The following is a 20,151-nucleotide window of genomic DNA, read 5'->3' as shown; positions in this document are numbered from 1 at the left end:
AAGACGATGGGGGTGTTTCTTTGCTAATTGCCTCTATCTGTACTGCGTGCGATCTGGTTTCACAGTTAACCGCTGTCCCAACCCTCCCTTTGCATTGTGTGCACAGATGTTTCCGCGCAAGGTGCAGGTGTTATGTGGTGCTTTTCACACTCCAGCAGGAAGGAGAAGCCTCGTGCTGCAGCCTCAGTCGTTACACACACAGACAGACCCAGCTAGGTTCTGCTGGTTGCACCTATAGGAATTTGCACTCTGCATTTGTTGCAGCTTTTGAATTCCTCACGAGCCGGATTTGTTCATCTGTATCGCGATATCTCGATCATGCATCCCCCACAAATTCTGTGTCAAGTAATGCTGATGCCACAATGCAACCTTGGGCTTTTCCTTGGGTTAGTGGTGGACAACAAATTAAACACATGCTTTCTGTTTATCGATGCAGCGTATACTTAATTGTGAAGTAGCAGGCTAGCCTGTATAATGCTGATGTATTACCTGGAGCCGTAAACGTAGCCCAAACTATTTATAACCTCAGGTTTTTTAATGATTTTGTCAACCTGTATGAGGCAACTACGTCTTGTGGCATACTAACTTGTTGTGGTCCAGCTCTGCTCCTGCTGACGCCACACAATGCTCTGTTTTGACAATCCCCAGCCTAGCCCCGACCCTCACCACCACCACAAATAACTCTACAAATCTCCCAGCTTATCCCTAGCCAGGCAAAAGACCACCACTCTGCCACAACCATGGGTAATCACTCAATATCCTGAATTGTGATGGATTAATTAATTTAATACAGAGGGTACAGCTCTTCAACTCCGTCTGAACGGAATGGCAGTAAAAAAAATGAAAAGTTTGACACAGAATACTAGAAATGTCTACAAGAATGCAGTGGGATCCAAAAGTTATTTTTCTACTTTGCATTTGTTGTTGAATGTAATGATTATTAATTTGAGTGAATAGTTGAATCCTTCAGAATATCTTTAATTATTTTGCTTTTGCTTTAATGGCAGCATGCACTTGGGCTGGCAAGGTTTTTGCAAAACCCGATGACCGAATGATCCCAGCAGGATTTGCTGCTCCAGAGATTTCCTGTGATGTCACAGAATGATTGGCTTGTGCCCATATTAATGTGCAATGGGGTTTGAGGTAAGGTGGCCGCAGAGGGATGTCCATGACAGTCAGGACTCCTTGCTCTTCTTTGGTCTTCAAGTAGTTCTTGCAAAGCATTGCGTTTTATCGTCTATCTTTCTTTAATCTGTGATGATGTTGCTTTTCTATCGCTAAGGGAACGAAGCTTGATGTATTGAACTACTGATCCGATCTTCTGATGGGATCACTCTAATTCTGCCTGATTGTGCCTTGGCTACTACACATTTTTAGAGTTCCATGCACTTCCCTTTTAGAAACCTTTTGCGTTGCTGTGATTTGATGCTGAAAAAGCCTTTCTTTGGGTAGGATAACAAGTTGCCTCCTGACACTTTCACTTAGTTCTGATGCCATTTCCTTCTATGACTGCTGCTTCGTGAAAAAATTATCTGCTGCAAACCTGAGGCACAGTCTTATTTATTACAGGTTAACAGTGACTGCAAGTTTAGTTACTTGATCAAATCCGCGAGTGCATGCTTCGATGGATGGGATTCATCTCAGGGAAATCTTACCTTTTGTACAAAGGAGTTAAGTCGGTCACTGCCCCAAATTTACTTAAATTAGATTGCTGACCTAGGGGCTGCACGTTGGTGTAGTGGTTGGCACGTTGGTGTAGTGGTTAGCAATTTCGCCTCACAGCAAGAAGGTTCTGGATTTGAATCCCGGTTCAAACCAACCAGGGTCTTTCTGGTGGAGTTTGCATGTTCTCCCGGTGTATGCGTGGGTTCTCTCCGGGTTCTCCGGCTTCCTCCCACTGTCCAAAGACATGCAGAATGGGGTTAGAAAAATTGAAGACCTGTCCAGGGTGTACCCTGCCTCTCGCCCAATGTTAGCTGGGATTGGCTCCAGCGCCCCCCCCCCCCCCGAATTGTAATATTTATTTTTCATTTTACACGACAGACATTGTGTTTTGTTTTTATGTTTCTGAATAATCAAAGTTTCAGATTAATTTCTATTTTTTTTACATAAAAATATGCCACTGGAGATAGAGGAGCAGCAGAAATTTGAATTACATTCATTTTGCTGACGCTTTTTTCCAAATCGACTTACATAATCGGTTACATATTGGAGGTAAGCAGGTAGCGTTAAGGGCCTTGCCTAAGGGCCCACACTGGATTTTTATCCATGCCCTGAACTGGGAATCGAACCTCCCGACTCCGTGTACCAAAGTCAGTGGTGTAACCCACTGAGCTTTACCAGCTGCAAAATGGTAATGTACATGCCACAAGCCATTCAGTGTTTATCTTAAGTGTGGTAGTTAGTATTTGCATGCATTTTTTTTAGAGATGTTCCCATTCTGATACTAGTATCAGAATTGTCTCTGATACTCCGGAAATGCGGTGTATATGCGAATCTATGTACCCTTCCAATACCCCGTCTCTAAAGTAGTTCCGCTCAATAAATAAAAAATAAAACTTAATATACTAAATACAAAAAAAAGTAGTTCTACTCAGATAAAACGGCACTTTCCAATGTGAAATTTTGCCACATTGCTGACGTTTCCACTACACTACCGGAAATCACTTCATCTTTGTCGCCTTATAAACAGTACTTGCTAGTGTCAGTACAGTACTTCTTCACCATATTGAGGTTTTCTACTGGTACTGTGAAAGATACAGACTAAAGATATTTTATCTTTTTAAACTGTGGCTGCACGTTAACTGTTTTTAAAGGAACTTTTATTTATCTCTAGATGTATTTAGTTTATTTAGTTGCTGTTGCAGTGTTGCAGATCTTTTATTTTTATAAGCTATGGCTGTGCTTTTACAGCTATTTAAAGGAAGTAATCAACTCCTAGATTTATTTATGTGTTCTTTTTCAGTTATGACTGTCAAACTAGATAATAAAATGAGCTCTATGGCTTCATTCTCTTTACTGCATACAGCTGTTCAAATATGTTATACAAGTTGTTATTGAAAAAAGAAAAGCACTGGTATCGGATCGGTACCCTGGCCTCTATCGGCAGATATGCAAAGTCCAGGTATCTCAATCGGTATCGGAAAGGAATGGGGCATCGGGGCGTCTCTAATTTGTTTAGGTAGATATGAGTCGTCAGTCGGTGCTAAGCAGATGAGCACCAGTGGTAGTGAGCAGTGGAGTGTAATGCTTTGACACTTAATAACCTGCCAGTGATTTACTGCTCGTGAGGCCTTTTCCTGTGTTTTGTTCTCTCTATTAAAGCCACACTGTTTATAAAAAAGTACACATCCCCGAGCACTCACCAATAATGAGGATTAAGATGGTGAGCCCACATTTACCAGCTTTACCTTTTTCATATTGCGTATCGAACACATTGTTCACAGTGATATTAGAAAGCACCTGAAGCAGAACCAAACCGTTTAAAGAGAGGGTTAATACTGACTACACTGCTCAGCATGTTTACGTCGAGATGCTGAGTGGATCCTGAAGCAGCAGCTCTGCTCACTTAACACTCTTCTTCCTCCATCCCCCCCTCCCTTGTCTTGCAGGCTGACTTGACAGGGATCAAATGGAAGAGGTTTGTGTGGCAGGGTCCCACCTCTGCACCCATCCTCTTCCCGGTGACAGAGGAGGATCCCATCCTTTGCAGCTTCAGCCGCTGCCTGAAGGCCGACGTGCTCAGTGTATGGCGGCGGAGTCAGCGTCAGGGCCGGAGGGAGCTTTGGCTTTTCTGGTGGGGCGACGACCCTAACTTCGCAGATCTCATCCACCACGAGCTTGCAGGTGGGTGACCCTTGACATAAACACGGGGGCATTTGATTTAGAAATGTATGTTCTATTAAGCTGTGCAGGTTCGTCGTCTTCATGCTGCTTCCTCAGTTCACAGAGGTCATAGTTCAGGGTCAACAATACTCAGTGCTAACCCTAACCCGAGTGATTGAGTTCAAAGGAACAGGGCAAAGAACTGGATCTACAACTAGAGGAGCAGTTCATTTAATCTGCAGGCAAGTTGTTGTTTTTTGTTAAGTTGTTTAGGAAAATGAAATGATAGAGACACAGAGAGAGAGAGTTTGCTATTCTATTTCTCTGTCAAAATGATCTCCACCTGCCCTACCAATGCACCTTTTGTTTGATTCACTCAACTGATTCACTCAACTGACTTCACTGATAACTTCAAAGGTTATGTAGCTAAACAATGATGGCTGTAAAAGATAATGGGAAGTGTAGATCAGTTTGTCAAGATATGTTATTGGTTTCACAATGGAAAATGATACAGATTAAACATTTTGATTGTCACATGGGCACAAGGAAGAAACCCTGTATGTAAGAACCGCAGGGAAGTCTTAAAATCTGTGTCATCTGATACATCCCCCTTACCCTCCTCTGACTGATAAAGGCTGGTGTTGCCAACACCTGTAGGGAAACTCCCCCCCCTTCGAGACACTGAGCATTGCAGTCCTATTATTGGATGTGTGTCTGATACAGGCTTATCATATCCAAGTGACTGATGCCGAACAACAGATCAGCACCGTGCGTTTTATTTCTGCGACGTAGAATAATTTGGCCAAAGTCACACGGTAACCATTCTGAAGAGGATGGAAAAAAGAAAGCAAGAAGGTATGAGAAACTGAATTCAGCCCGATCATAACTCGAGCGAGAAACACAGCGTGCAGGAGCAGCCATGCAGAAATAAGCCAAATGCGTCCACCCCCCACTTTGTTACTGAAGAGGGACAACAAGACAGTGACATTAGTGATGGAAGATGGGAAAAGGCCATCTTTATTCATGCTTCCTGCCATGTAGATTGAACTTTGGAGTCTGAGCCAAGCAGAGCCCGCCTGTGACCCTCCTTCATTATGGGATATTGTGCCTGAAGTGGACTCAAAATGGGAGCTGAAGGCTACAATGGGCAGCTCATTCAGGCCTAACGGGTCCTGGTAATAACCTGAAGCGTCTGGCTCAGGCCCTCTGATGGAGTGTGCTACATTTCAAGTGGAAAGGAGGTGGTGTGGAGAATCTTATGTGTGGAAATTGTTTCAGTCACAGTTGTGTTGTTTGTACAGGCTTTGTGGTGGTAGCTGATGGGTTGCTTTCTTCAATAAATTATCAATTAATAACATATTCATTGTAGTACTTAATCACAAATGATCTGATCTGAAACTTATCGATTCTGGGTAATCCGATTGAGAGATGCATCGATCCGATTTTTTCAGTTCCGATCTGACACCTGAATTTCAGATCAATGGTACTCAGTGTTCAGATTGTGGCGGGCTGTCACAAATCTTATCAATTAATGGGAAACATTGGTTGAAACACGTTTTTGCAGGACTCTTGTTTCAGATTAATTTGTGATAAACGCCACAGTGCAGTTCATGTCTTTCTCCCTGTCCCTGTGGACAGCAGAGACTTGTATGCTGAACACCTGACGAGATCTTTCACACTCCCCCAAGTGTTTTGTGCCCTGACTCAGCTGCGACTCAGTGTGAAGGGTTCCCAGATGGGTTGTGTCATCATCCATTTTTCCTGTTTTGGAAGCAGCTGTGGGCCTCTGCAAGTGGAATGAGGCAGGACAGCCCATCTAGATGAATCTAAAGTCAGCCGGAGGGCTCCTTTCCTCCCCCCATCCTCTGCAACTGCTGATCAGTTTCTTCAGGATGGGTCCTGAGACCTAGTAACACTGCGGAAACAGTGATGGAAAGAAATTCAGGATCTTCTTCCGAGGCGCCGATTGTGAACAAGTGGGATGTCAGGTGAATGTTTATTATTGAGGAGAAAATGAAAAGTTCACTGCTCTGACAGCATTTTTTTAATCCTAAGAAGTGAGATGATTGACAGCCGGCTGAGTTTATGAACTCTCCCAGGTGCTCTGCCTGTGGAGGTGTCAGTCGACACATAACTTGTAGCATTTGTAGGGCAGCCGCGGGAGGACCAGCCCAACCTTTTCACTCAGCTGCACTGTGCTGTTGTCGCCTTTTAACCACCACTCTTTTTGCCACTAGATGGGTGCTATTCTTTTGCCTTTGGTCTTAGTTTGTCTTGGGATATCTAAAAAGCTTCTTTTTTCATTTTTGTGTTTTCAGCTTCTTCTCAGTCTTTAGTGCAGTGTTGGTGGTAAACATGAAAATCCGCTCTTTTCCTTTCATTTCAGCAACCGAAATAGCGCTTGCTCAACCCCCACCCTCTTCTCTCCTCATTAGATTAGTGGCCTGTGAAAGTCTTTTAATTTTGAGCAAGTGCCATTTCTGTATACCAGTGTGCCAGTAATCCCTTCACTCTGGGGAGATGAGGGGAGAAGGAGTGAGCTTGAGAGATGAGAGTCGTGAAGGGCGGAAAACTTGAGGAATCTTTTAACGTCTGACACTTAATCACCATAGAAGAAATGTATGGGGTAACAAACCACCAAGCGTCTTTTCTGCACTGTTGGATACCCGCCTTGCTCCTAACACAAAGAGAAAACCAATTCTAATCTTCTCCTGACCATGCATATAAATTATTCTCAACAAGCAAATGCCATTGCTGCATAAAATGGCATGCTTCCCCCTCCCAGTAGTTGACTGTAGGCATGTATTCTTATGCAAATCCTATACTCTCTTCATTGTTCTCCTCCTTCAAAACCTGGTGGAGTTCCCTGACCAGGGGTATCCTAAGTCAAAGATAAAGTAAATGGCTGCCTTTTCCTCCTCTCAAAGAACCTCTGATATTTTTTTGTAAAGAAATTAGGAATGGATGTCTATATGTGAGGGTAATTTCTCTGCAGTACAGTTCTCCTAAGTTAGTCTCCTAGCTTATGTCCAATATGGCTTAGTTTTAAATTGCATCACTTTTGCTGTGTTTACATCCGGCGCCCACACACTGCTCCAGAGTTTTTGGGCCCCTAAAACGGAGACTTTTGAAAACCTTTTGAAATCAGAAATAGAATCTTTTTTTTATAAAAAAGGATGACACGGGCTCCCATGTTCAATTCCTGATTGGGTCAGTCACAATGTATCCTTCCCCATATTTGCCACGCTCATGCCACGTGACCCTTTACCGAAAGACAATAAATGGCATCAACCCTGACTGACAGTGGTGAATGCAACATGGATATACATTGCCGTCCTTGTTGCCTTTGTGAACAGCTGCAGTGCAGTGAAATTCTGCATTTTTATAATGCGCAGGTGAGCTTTTATTTGAGCGCCCTGTAACAATTCCTGTGAGCATGCTCAGGCCTAGTGTATGTGAATGTTCACATGATAGGCCTTTTCAGGAGTGTGTTTGTGTGGATGGAGATTATTCTATATCAATCTCTAGAGGATGACAGAGAGAAATGGTGGGGGAGCCGAGAAGAGGTTTGCATTTAAAATGTCCATCTGCTCCACTAGTTAATTATGATCACAATGTTTGGGATCCATCCAGTAATCGAGAGAAGAATAGCTCAATTTAGTTGCATTCTCGTTTTGACAGTGATCTTCTGACAGTCGTCTTTGTTTTTGCTGGTATGCAGTAATTCTTGGAATTTTCGAGGCTTTGCCAAGTTCGTAGGATTTTTTTTTTGTTCGTTTTTTTCAACACTCCTCCATGCCTATTTGAATCAAAGGTGAAATAAAAACAACCCTTCTTTGCACCTCAGGGCAGAATATCCAGTTCCAAAGGGCATGTTTCAGTAGTCTGCGGGGGTTGGTCAGTGTGTTGGCTGAAAGTTTTACTTTCTTAGAGGTCAGCCTATTTTTTGCCCTGTCTTCTGTGAAAATAATCTAGACTTTAAAATGTGTAACTTTAAAACTGCCGTCATGTCTGCGAGAGATGCTCCGTTTTAAGCACTACCTGCAGAAGATATGTTGTAATTTATTTGGTGACAGCAAATTATCCACAAACACACAAGGAGGTTATTGACGGTCAGATGATGAAGAAAAAAAAGGAACTGTAAATGAAATACCAGCTTATTGGCATTTTGGGACTCTAAGACATTTCTGTGATACAAGCTTGCATTGATCATCAGCGACCCTGTAATGAGAAGGGTCGTATCGGTTTCCTGCTCTTCATAAACTTTTAAGACTCTTCCTGGTCTTTTATATCCAATACAGGAAACGGTTTATCTAAAATAAAAGTCTCAAACTGCTACAAGCAAATTCAATTAGATTCTTTCAGAAATGCAAGCAGATCTGACTGGCAAAGCGTGGATGGTTAAAAGTACTGCACAGTCACTGACAAGAAGCCTTTTTAAAATGACCCCGTAAATAGATTAATTGGTTGAGGGACATGCTAATTTGTTGCGCATCGAAGACCTCGAAATCTCTTCTGCAATCTCAGTTAGATAGCTGTGATTTTAAAACGTCAATTGCATTAAGTTCAATAAGTCATGTTTATTTGATTGGTGCTGCAGCCAACCAGCTTTCACTGGTTTCCTGGTGCCTCAACTCGAAGATCATCAATACTGATGTTTTTTTTCTTTCCAGTTGTCTATTTTGACAGGACGAAAATGAAAATGGATCATATTTGCCTATAACAGACCCGTATTCAAAATGTCAAACCATCTGCCATGTGGAGGTATGACTCTGCACTGGAAATCACATTTTAAAGATTGTAATGGTGTATTTGCTCTCCTGGATTGTGACAGGAGTGATGACACACCAGAATGGCTGTGATACATATTCAGTTCCACAGTGATGTAAAGCCCATTGTAAGCACTGTAGCCTAGAAAATGCCCCAGGCAAGGATTCAGAGAGGAGAAATGCCACTCACACTTTAGAATTCCCAAATGTTATTCACTTGGACAGCCTGTGAAAGTCAAACTGGATTCTCAACAACGAAAAACTAAACTAAACTCCTCACGGATGCTTTACACATAGACAAAGTGTGTCCACAAGCTTTAAAATGTAGAATGAAATGTTCAGCACATGAAACCCTTGGAAATAGTTTAAGTGATTTTGAAGGTACCTTACACCACCAAACGCCCTGGAAATTGCCACTTTTGGTGAAGGGTTGTCGGGAAGTCACACTGGATTCACAAGGCTGTGGACGTGCATCAAAGATAATTAATCAGGGACACATTTGGTTAAGCTTTTTGCCTTCAAAAACAGTTCAAAACTTCAGTTTGCAACCCAGGGAATGATGAAGAGATAAACCCAGACCAGCTCTTTGGAGGAAAAAAAAAGAAGCAGAGGAGGCCAATGGCTTTGTACTTAGGGATCAATTTTCCAGGGCTAATCTCCTGCCTGTGAACCACCCTCTGCTTTTCCCTGTTCCCCGTGCTCCATCTCTCTCGCGAGCTCTCTCTGATGGATCTCCATTGGCTGGCACAGTGCAGGAACTCGGCCATGCATGCAGCTCTGGCCCATGGGTGCTGTCTCCCTCTCTTCTCTATCTATCTCTCTTTTTCCTCTTTTGCTCAAGAAATATTCATTAATTAGTAATGGAGACTTTACAGAGCACTGCTGGTTCTCTCTCTCTCCTTCCTTGCAGATAAGGAGGGAAAGAGTGGAGGAGAGGAGAAAAACCTTCTGGCCAGGCTTGGTAGAATCCCCTTGAGCACTGTCGATCACAAAGCATTAATCCTGCTGTTTAATGACCGACTGCTGATTTAATTGCTTACAAGCAGAAGGGTGGGTGGGGGGGGGGCCTTTTCCACATTTTATACGGCCCCCATAAACACCCACATGCCGTTTTGTGCATGTTTGGAATTAGCGAATGATGCTGCACTGTATCTTAATGTAATTGGTAAGGCCATCCGTGTGCACCGAACTTGTGACTTGCGTTTACTTTCGAGAGCTAGATGTGTGTGTTCTTAATAGAACTGCTGTGCTCCCACCTAAGGTCTCTTATAAAGGTCAGCTCATCTGGGCCTGCTGCACACGAGGCAGAGACATGAAAGTGTCCGAACCATCAGCTGGGCTCATAAATCTTTGTCTTGCACTGACCGCTGCACACCATAAGCCCCCCCTCCGAACACACGCTGTACGCACACATTTTAGGCTCTAATATTTACCAGAAATTAATCTTTTAAACAACCAATGGTTTCTTTTTGATCATCAAAATCTTTATTAAGTGCCAGGTGATCAATAAGTACAGCAAGTTCAAAACTGAAACTGGAGGTAACCCTCCAATATGCACTGTTTAAAATAGTAATCTCCATTTTCACTACAGCTGAGGCAATAAGTCAAATAACGGAAAATAAAAAAACCTGCTATTGTTTCAGCTTAATATTCATGGCAGTACATAAGTTTTTTTAAGGGTGTTTTCACACTTGAAGTTTGTCTGAAATGGTTGTTAAGTTTGTAGACTTGTCGATTTCCCGCCATTTCCCATCAAGAGGGAAAATGAACCAGTGTCTGTTTGTGGGACAATGCAATCAGTTTGAAAATGTCACCTAGGACAAAATGATCAGTTGATTAATCGAGTCACTGACAGATAAAAGAGTGAATAAAATAACAACATTGCACTGTAAGATTCTGTTTGATTTGTTTAATAGTGCTGTTATAGAGCTATTAATAAAGCTATTTGGCAGAATATTTTTAACTGTGTTAAGAAATATATAAGAAAATATGTTGTCTGCTCAGTTGAACTTCGTAAGGTGCTGCTCTTTTAGATGCTGGATATTTTCTGTTGAGGAGTGAGGTTAGATGGCTATTGGGTTTCACACTTTCCCTTCAGAGACCTGGAAAGGCAAGTGCTCTTTTTACTATATTTATTCATTTCTTTTTTCCCAACCACTCTGGAGTTGTTACCCTGTCACGGCAGCAGGTTGACTGCATAGACATTTATCATGGAGATTCCTGCACTAAAAGTTAACAAGCCATGTTCCATGTGGGCCAGAGTCACCCCTGTCCTGCAGGTTTTGTTGTGAAAATTAGTTTTAACATGTTGCATTGCAATGTCTTGCGAGTGAGTGTTTACAGTGTTTTCTGTGCCTGTCCGTCTGAACTGGGGAGTGCTGCAGCAGACATTGCTTGATGAACATGAGGTCGCCTGGAACTCTTGATGTAAAACAGACGCCTGGTTTAGAATTGCTTGGTGCTAGAGGGAGAGACTGAGGATGAACAGGCGACATAGGAGGAGGGCAGATGTGGTCTTGGCAGTGGGAAACAGATGGTGCCATGGTGGTCGATGTAAAAGTAGGCGGAGGGAGGTTTCTGCCAGTCTTAGCATCATCAACAAAGGACTGATGTAGATTAAAAAACAAAATGCACACAGGTTTGATCTCTCTATTGCACCAGATTTAAACTTTGCTCCTCTTCTCCAACTCACCTTTCTTTCACGTGGCATCAGCTGCACTCATCTGTCTCTTCAGCATCAATTTGGCCTGAATCCTACTTTCCTTTTTTTCTTCTTTCCTCCCTGTCTATGTGCTGACTTGGATGGCTTTTGTTTTGTGTTGACATGTTGCCACCTTGCCTCCCAAGTCTTCACCAGACGTAGGTGGTGAAAATCTTGAATCCCCTTGCATTGTCTCACATCCACGTTCTCTAGAATGTTAAATGTTTGTTTTTTCACTCTTTTTTTTATTCTACAGTTGCAGTTAATTTTTTTTATAGGAAATTGCTGTTTTCCTTCCCTTTTCCTGCTGTTGCCCTGTTTTTCTGTGTTCCTGATCTTATCGCTCATGTGCGTGCACCTGATGTATTAGTCCGTTGCTCTGAAAATCGTTGAGCACGTCATCCCCTTTGACTTGGCAGCGAGCCTGAAGTTGTTTCTCTGTGGTTGACGTGATGTTTTAAAAGCTAGCCGAACTCGATGCGTCTGTAAGAGCTCTGGCATTTGACAGTGTATTTGATGTGGTTGGGATACCTTTTTCCCCTTTTGAAATTAAAGTTGACACTCCTACTTTTATATTTTCCTAGCAGATGTTTATAATTGCACCCTTTCAACATAGCTGGCTGTTTTTTCTTAAACCAAGGGGAAAAACATTAAAGCTCTCAGCATCACCTTAAACAACCCTGGGTTTCAAACCCGCCCGGCTGGCACTGGGCCATGCGTCTCTCTTGTACTGGGGAGGAAATCAATGTAAATTCCTATTTTGATAGCCCAAGAATCATCTAAATTTAAAATATATTTAGCTGCCTTTGCATTCCAAGATCAAGCCAAATGTTCACTTAATAATTCAATACAATTTGATTAACCTGCCTCGGGGATGGATTGTGCCTAGCTGGCGCACGTCAAGCAGACAAAAGGATGGGTCATACCCCGGTATTTATTTCCTCTATTCCCAGGCTGGACACTGGGGGTAGATGTTTGTTGTAGACTTGACTGAAAGGAGCTTAAGTCCTGTAAGATGTGAGCAGTGGCTGTTAATGAGATTAAACCAGAATTCAGGCCAACACCGAATGTGATTCAGAAATGTAATAATACACGGCTGCGATTGTGAACAGCTTGGTACAGTCTGGTGTGTCAGTTTTTTTGGTTCAGTGCCTCACACGGACCAAGTAATTACAGTGCTGTCTCACACTGTCTAATTACAGTTTCAACACTTTGCATGTGTTGAAAAGTCCTACCTGATGGTTTGGCCAGTGTGTCAGTTTCTGTCTGTGTGCTAAACCAGGCTAGTTTGTTTAGTCCAGCTATGTAACGCAAAAGAGAAGCATCCCAAGTCACTCCTTATTTGCAAGCATTGTAGTCTTCCAGGGAAATGAAGCATCAATGGAAATGTTGTCGTACATACAGAAAACCAGTCGCCATTGTTCAACAAAAATTAAGTCACGCATTCTTTGTTTCTGGAAGTTGCTACAACTAGTTTATGTCATTTGTGACAGTTTCACCCAGTTACACTGGTTGATTTTTGCAAAGATTCGATGCAGCCACTCAACAAAACGGTAGCTGTGACCGTGGAAGGGGCATAACACACGGGATCACTGCAGCAGATATTTTACCAGAATTAAATGCAAAGTCCACATGGTATTTATGTATGGCACGTCTCTTAGTGACAGTTGGCGAGTTTTTGAATGACTTAGCTTTTCTTTTTTTTTGTTAAACAGGAAAATGACAAGAAGTCTTGGTTTTCCCCACTGTATTGAAAACGAAACTGGGGCTTTGAATTTGCGTATGGTTGCACTCCTAAACACTGGTATTAAAAAAGCAACATGTGCAGCAGCAGAAAGCAGCTGAAACCTCCACAGCTTAAAGCAGACTGCAGACGGTTTCTATTCAACCTCTCTCTGCCACAGCGATCACAACCTTGTTTGCATCTGTGATATGATTTTTTTTTTTCAGATGACACTTTAGATATGACTTTACTGTTTTGCATTCCAGGAAATGTGAATTCTCTGGATCAGGGTGTTCACAGCGTTACATGGCAGGTCCTTGAAAATGGCTCGTCATGCTCATTGGATTGCCACAGAGTAACCTTGTTGCAATTTTTCTTCGGTGATTATGCACAGGATAGGATATTGTGCACGGTGAATGCACACGATCCTTTTCTGAATTGCCTGAGTTGGAGTAGTTGATACAGCTACACACAGGCTTATTAGAGAGGTTGTCAGACTGGAATTGCAAGGTGATTCATTATATCATCCAAAGCACTGCATTCCTCGAGTGTGTATAGCCTGTGAAATTTGTCATTGTTAAACTGTGCTCAGACTTGTCATCTGCACAGTGTATACGTATTCACGGATCAACACCAAATCTTCTACCCATGTGAGGAGTTTTATGTTGGAGTTGTGACAGTTTTCTCTAAATAAATTGTTTTCTTTGAACAGGAAAAAACTAATCTTTGACCTTTTATTAGTTACTTTTTCAACTTGGGGTAAAGCGTTTTGATAAAAACCTTTTAAAGTCAAAGGTTGATATTGGTGATACAATATAATGTGACAATATATTGGGTATGACAGTTGTTGCTCCCACACTTAATCTTGAAAACACTGATTAATATCCCTATTAGTGGCTGTGTCATCTGATCAAGTGCAAGGCCACACTGTGGTTTGCTTCTACCAGCCACAGCAGCGACATGCACCATTCTCTCTGTAGTTGTCATTTGTCCTGGCAAGATTGACATTGCTCATCCCGGAGAGTTCTTACTGGTTTGCAAGAATTGTACGTAAACTCCCACAGCTTTCCACACCACTCAGATTTTTCTCTCTGTTTTTTCTCTTTCTTTTTCCAGCCGAGGACGACGGGCTCTGGGAGAACGGCTTGTCCTATGAGTGTCGCACGCTGCTGTTCAAAGCCATCCACAACTTGCTGGAGCGCTGCCTCATGAATCGCAGCTTCGTTCGCATCGGCAAGTGGTTCGTCAAACCCTACGAGAAGGATGAGAAGCCCATCAACAAGAGGTACGCTGGCCCCGCTTGTTATGTCGAGTTCTTGTCCAGGTTGTCTCTCCTTTATGGCAGTGCCCTGTGCATGCATCTGCACTGTGGAAAGGGATATTTAGGGATAACTATTGCTCTTTTGGACATGTTATGTTTGTTGTTGCTGGCCGTGATGTGGTCTGTTGCAGCTCAGCGGGCCGAGCACTGCTCCCACAGACACTGGGTTACAGTTTTTATGTGTTATTCAGTGTGGTGGCTATTGAGCCAAGACTTCCACAGTCGAGAGATCTAATTCCCACTGAGCAACGCTTGACACAAGTACACATATTCATATGGCTGTTTTGGACAGTGGTACACCCTAAATAACATGACTTATACAAGCGAGTCAAAGGAGTTCATACTTTATCCAGTACAGTTTCTAATTTAACAGATTTGTGTTTTTTTTTTCTTTCTAGAATGACAAGCTGCATAGTGCATGTTTACCTGAGAGCAGTGCTGAAAATATGCAAAAGCTTAACTTTTCCTTTTTATACTTTGAATCAAAAAGATTTGCTTTTTAAAAACAAAAACAAATCAATGGCACTACATGGCTCATATAAATCCCAATGAACATGACTTTTAAAATCAGATCACAATGAAATTATATGCATCTCAGACACACAACAACAACAACAGTTTTTTCATTTTACCATAATTAAAACTGCTAGTAGCTCTTTATCACGGGTGGATAACCTTTCAATTATATTTATGCAAAGATTCATAATGAAGCACAAAGCATACATTTGCTTAGATGATTCATTTCTCTGCAGAATAAGCATAGCTATAAATTACAAAGGACAACATGTCAAAAATTGTCTGTCCTGAGAGGAAACCTGTTTCATTCTTAGAAGAAATCAAATAATCAAACAAAAATGACAGAAGACAACATACATGAAAAAACTGCTTCTCCACCCTGACTTTAAAACTATGTTGGCCTCCCACTGAACAGTGTAAAAAATAAATGATCCCACAGATAAATCTAATTGCTGATCCTTTGTCTGGGGTAAGGCTATATTTTCAATCCAGCATTATTTACATCAATGTTTACTGGTTTGCACTCCACTCTTGTTCTTCCCTGTATTTACAGGGGTATTGCAGCATATCTTGGCACTTCGCCACCATCTGTTGATGGATGGGCTAATGTGACACCATTGGTAGGACTGTGTATTACGTCACCTGCATGCATGCACATGCACATACGTGCTCTTTTGTGCGTGCACGAGATACACTAAAGTGGGACCACTCATAGAAAAAAAATGGCTTCAGTGGCTAATAGAGGCCTTAAACTCCACAGAGGACCTTTAACAAAATAAAGCCACATTGCTTAAAGGGGCAGTTAGCGTTTCTAAAGGAATACAAGGTTTGTAAGGATCAGCAAATATTTCCCCACTATCCGTTAGCGGTCGGTTCTGTGTGTGCGGCGAAAAAAAATCGGGGTTTTCAGCCCTGGCTCTGTAAATCTACAACAAAAATATGGTGCGGACCGCACCACACAACACAGCGTGTGCAGTATCTAAACATCACTCCCGACACTTTAAGAGACCTGCTTTACTTTTGGACTATTGGTTAGCGCGTCTGTCTCATACCCTAGGCAGCGGGTTCACGGCCCCGCCAGTGCAGTAAAATCCTCAACAAAAAGGGGGGACAAGCTTTCTCTAAAATACCTACTGCCCCGTTAATCTCCGGTTGCTCTCACGTCACGTTGGGTCTTCTTCATCTCTTGCCCTCAACAAAATGCTGATGCAGTTTTCAACCAATAGTGGCAATAGTGGCAGGGTTCCCCTGCATAATGTTACTGACAAATAAGCTGCAGCTGCTTATTTATTTTGCGTGCCCCACAGTTATTTAGCAGGACACTGCTTGCAGGGCGCTTTGCAGTCCAATTTTTTTTTTCCCGTATGCATTGGTATTGTGCACTTTTGACATCTGCCATACCTACGGCAACCAAATAAACAAAGGATTGTAAATGGGTCTGGCTTTAGATAACGTTACGTTGTTTTGCAAAAAAATTCAGTTGTGTTGTCCAGGTTAGAAATGACCAGAACTCTGCTTTGGGCTTCCCTATATTCATTGAGTCGGGCAGCAGACCAGAGTTGCCAGCTTTTAATACAGACTCTTTTAGGGCCTTGTATCTGTCGACAGTGACTCACATCTCTTGGGACATATAAGATAGTTTCACTGAACTGGCAGAATAATAGACAAAATGTCATCGAAGAACCAGTCACTTCTCTTTTAAGCTATATTCATGCCCTGTTTTTAGATCTACTGCCTGTTTACCGAGTACGCTAATCACAAAGGAAAAAACAAACAAACAATGGTCCTTTCCTCTAGTCTGAAATTCACAGGCCACTTGCTGTCTGTGTCTGCTTCTCTCGCTCTCTCTCCCCCCTTCCCTCCGTCCCCCTCTGCTGTCACAGAGCAGACTGGGCAGGTTATAAATAGTGGTGCAACCACCCTGATCTCAGTTGTCTTCAAGGATGTTTTTTACTCTCCCTTTGGTGTGTTCCGCTCTGCCCCAGCCACACTGGGGTTTTGACAAAACAAAGCACCACAAACCATTGACAGAAATTCACTGGAACCGTTTTGTGCCGGTTTTATTCATTTTTTTATTCAATGTTGCGACTGCTCCCATACCAGCTGATCAGACAGTGAAAAGTGTTTTGTTCATTGTTACTCATGTAGGGCTGCGTTGTTTATAATTTATTAAATGGCTCAAGCAATTTTGGTTTTCTTTTCTGCAGGAAAAAGGAATCGTAGAAAACATTGATAAGTCCCAGAAATGCATGGAAAGGATTCAGTGTTCCCTGGGGAGTATTCAACCCAGGGGACACTGCATCCTCATGGGTGACATCATGATGTCTTTTTATGCCCTTGTTGACAACTTACCGCATTCTGAGTGACTAGCTGATTCCATAGGGAGCAGGATGGAAAAGTTCCAGGGAATTCCCACTCTTATTGTCCTGTGAACACTGTGTTCCTGACTGTATATTGTTTCATGCCCGCCGTTCTTGGATACTTTACCTTCCTTCCTTCCTTCCCTAAATACAGAAACACACACTAAACTGATTAGTTAACAAGGTTTGCTAACACCTCTGCTCATCTGGCTCCTCTAAACACCTTATTAACCTTTCATCGAGTTAGTAGGTCAGGCACTATTTAGTATCGTCTCTTCTTCTTAATCACAAGTGGATTTGCAACAGTGTAAAACAATGTCTTTTGAAGCAATATCTTCTTTCCCATGTGACCACAAAATTCTTATAAAATCTGTGGGATACCAAACAGTTTATGTTGATTAGGTGTTAATCTTATCACCAGTTACTGATACTGATCCTCTTATTTATCAATGGACGTCTGATAGTTTAAGATATTGTTTCTCCTGAAGGTTTAGATTTACTAAAACCAACCAGATTTGGTTGTTTAAGTGCTTGCGGAAAAATCAGGTGTGATTTTTGATTAATCTTTTAATCTCTCAACAACAGCACAACAGCTTTCTTTTTTTCTTTTTCAGCTTGTGTGCTCATCATAAGCAAGGGGCAAGAAAAACAAAGTTGCATAAATACCCTATAAATAAACCTCTCTATATATATTTATATGAACAAGCCCTGCAAAGGACTTTTAACAGTCTCTTACTTTTTGGATCCATGAATTATACAGGGCTCCAGATGGCGACTAAAACGGTTGCCAATGCGACTAACTTTTCAATTGTGTGGTAACAAGACTGAAGCATATTGGAAATGGCACATACTGTGCAAAGAATAAATTGTGCAAACTATGGGATGCAGGGCAGACAAAGGCCGACAGTACAGAGGGGTAAGAAAAGGTAAGGGAGACATTAGATATTGTACTCTGCCATCGATATACAGTGGTGTGAAAAAGTGTTTGCCTCCTTCCTGATTTCTTATTTTTTTGCATGTTTGTCACACCTAAATGTTTCAGATCATCAAACAAATTTAAATATAAGACAAAGATAACACAGGTAAACACAAAATGCAGTTTTTAAATGAAGGTTTTTATTATTAAGGGGGGAAAAAATCCAAACCTACATGGCCATGTGTGAAAAAGTGTTTGCCCCCCTGTTAAAACATAACTTAACTGTGGTTTATCACACCTGAGTTCATTTCTCTAGCCACACCCAGTCTGGAAAAGGTTATAAAGCCATTTCTAAAGCTTTGGGACTCCTGCGAACCACAGTGAGAGCCATTATCCACAAATGGAGAAAACATGGAACAGTGGTGAACCTTCCCAGGAGTGGCCGGCCGACCAAAATTACCCCAAGAGTGCAGTGACACCTCATCCAAGAGGTCACAAAAAAGACCCCACAACAACATCCAAAGAACTACAGGCCTCACTTGCCTCAGTTAAGGTCAGTGTTCATGACTCCACCATAAGAAAGAGACTGGCAAAAATGGCCTGCATGGCAGAGTTCCAAGAAGAAAACCACTGCTGAGGAAAAAGAACATTAAGGCTCGTCTCATTTTTGCCAGAAAACATCTTGATGATCTCCAAGACTTTTGGGAAAATACTCTGTGGACTGACGAGACAAAAGTTGAACTATTTGGAAGGTGTGTCCCATATTACATGTGGCGTATAAGTGACACCGCATTTCAGAAAAAGAACATCATACCATCATTAAAATATGGTGGTGGTAGTGTGATGGTCTGGGGCTGTTTTGCTGCTTCAGGACCTGGAAGACTTGCTGTGATAAATGGAACCATGAATTCTGCTGTCTACCAAAAAATCCTGAAGGAGATTGTCCAGCCATCTGTTCGTGACCTCAAGCTGAAGCGAACTTGGGTTCTGCAGCAGGACAATGATCCAAAACACACCAGCAAGTCCACCTCTGAATGGCTGAAGAAAAGCAAAATGAAGACTTTGGAGTGGCCTAGTCAAAGTCCTGACCTGAATCCTATTGAGATGCTGTGGCATGACCTTAAAAAGGCGGATCATGCTCGAAAACCCTCCAATGTGGCTGAATTACAACAGTTCTGCAAAGATGAGTGGGCCAAAATTCCTCCACAGCGCTGTAAAAGACGCAAACGCTTGATTGACAGTTGTTGGGGCAATCACTTTTTCACACAGGGCCATGTAGGTTTGGATTTTTTCCCCCCTTAATAATAAAAACTTTCATTTAAAAACTGCATTTTGTGTTTACCTGTGTTATCTTTGTCTTATATTTATATATAATATTTTCAATTTCTGTGAATAAGTTCTTCTAAATATTACACACTGTAGCTTTAAGGCTTTGTTGTGATTTTAAAATTAGGCAAAGAATCCTCCTATTTTATCCAGTTTTCTGGAAAATTTCTTTTCTTTTCTTTTTAACAAAATTCCCTGTGAATAATATATGGGTCTTTATGTCAAATTCAGGGGACAGATATCTATGAGCATGTGCAATTTGGTGCAAATCCAAATAAAAATCTGGATCTTATGGATTTAAATGTTGTTTTAAGGGGGTAGGTCTTTTCAGCTGCTTTACGGTAACACACAGGGCTGGAAAACTGTATTGAATAAATGCTGCACGTAATGTAATTTTGTTAGTTTCATGATCTGCATTGTTTTGTTGCCTCAGCTTTCAGGCTTGACTGAGTGCATTTCTAGTTGGTTGTTTAAATGGTTGCTAAATAATATTCTTTAGATTGATCCATCTTTGCAGCACTACATGAGTGTGCCGTTGTGGAACACAATCTGTCCCAACATAAATACATCTTCACATAGACTTTTTAAAAGCTATAAATGATTAATTTTGAATGACCTTCTTTGTATTAGCTGCTCAAATCTGCATATGGGAAACACTGGATGTTTCCCTCCGATCCTCAGATGACTCGTGCGG

At 41.9% G+C, this 20,151-nt stretch overlaps 1 protein-coding gene across 1 annotated transcript in view; it reads left to right on the top strand.

The window, feature by feature from the left end:
* Positions 1-20,151, top strand: part of med13a (mediator complex subunit 13a) — a 76,756-nt gene that overhangs the window by 8,083 nt on the left and 48,522 nt on the right. The window contains exons 2-3 of the mRNA XM_035625132.2: positions 3,612-3,846; positions 14,135-14,303. Of these exons, the coding sequence (XP_035481025.2) occupies positions 3,612-3,846; positions 14,135-14,303 (404 nt within the window). The remainder of the gene's footprint in view (positions 1-3,611; positions 3,847-14,134; positions 14,304-20,151) is intronic.

Source organism: Scophthalmus maximus, chromosome 2 (genome assembly GCF_022379125.1).
Source record: "Scophthalmus maximus strain ysfricsl-2021 chromosome 2, ASM2237912v1, whole genome shotgun sequence".
NCBI classification, from domain to species: domain Eukaryota; kingdom Metazoa; phylum Chordata; class Actinopteri; order Pleuronectiformes; family Scophthalmidae; genus Scophthalmus; species Scophthalmus maximus.
The sequence above is the reverse complement of the archived record's forward strand: the minus strand, read 5'-3'. Positions and strand labels throughout refer to the sequence as shown.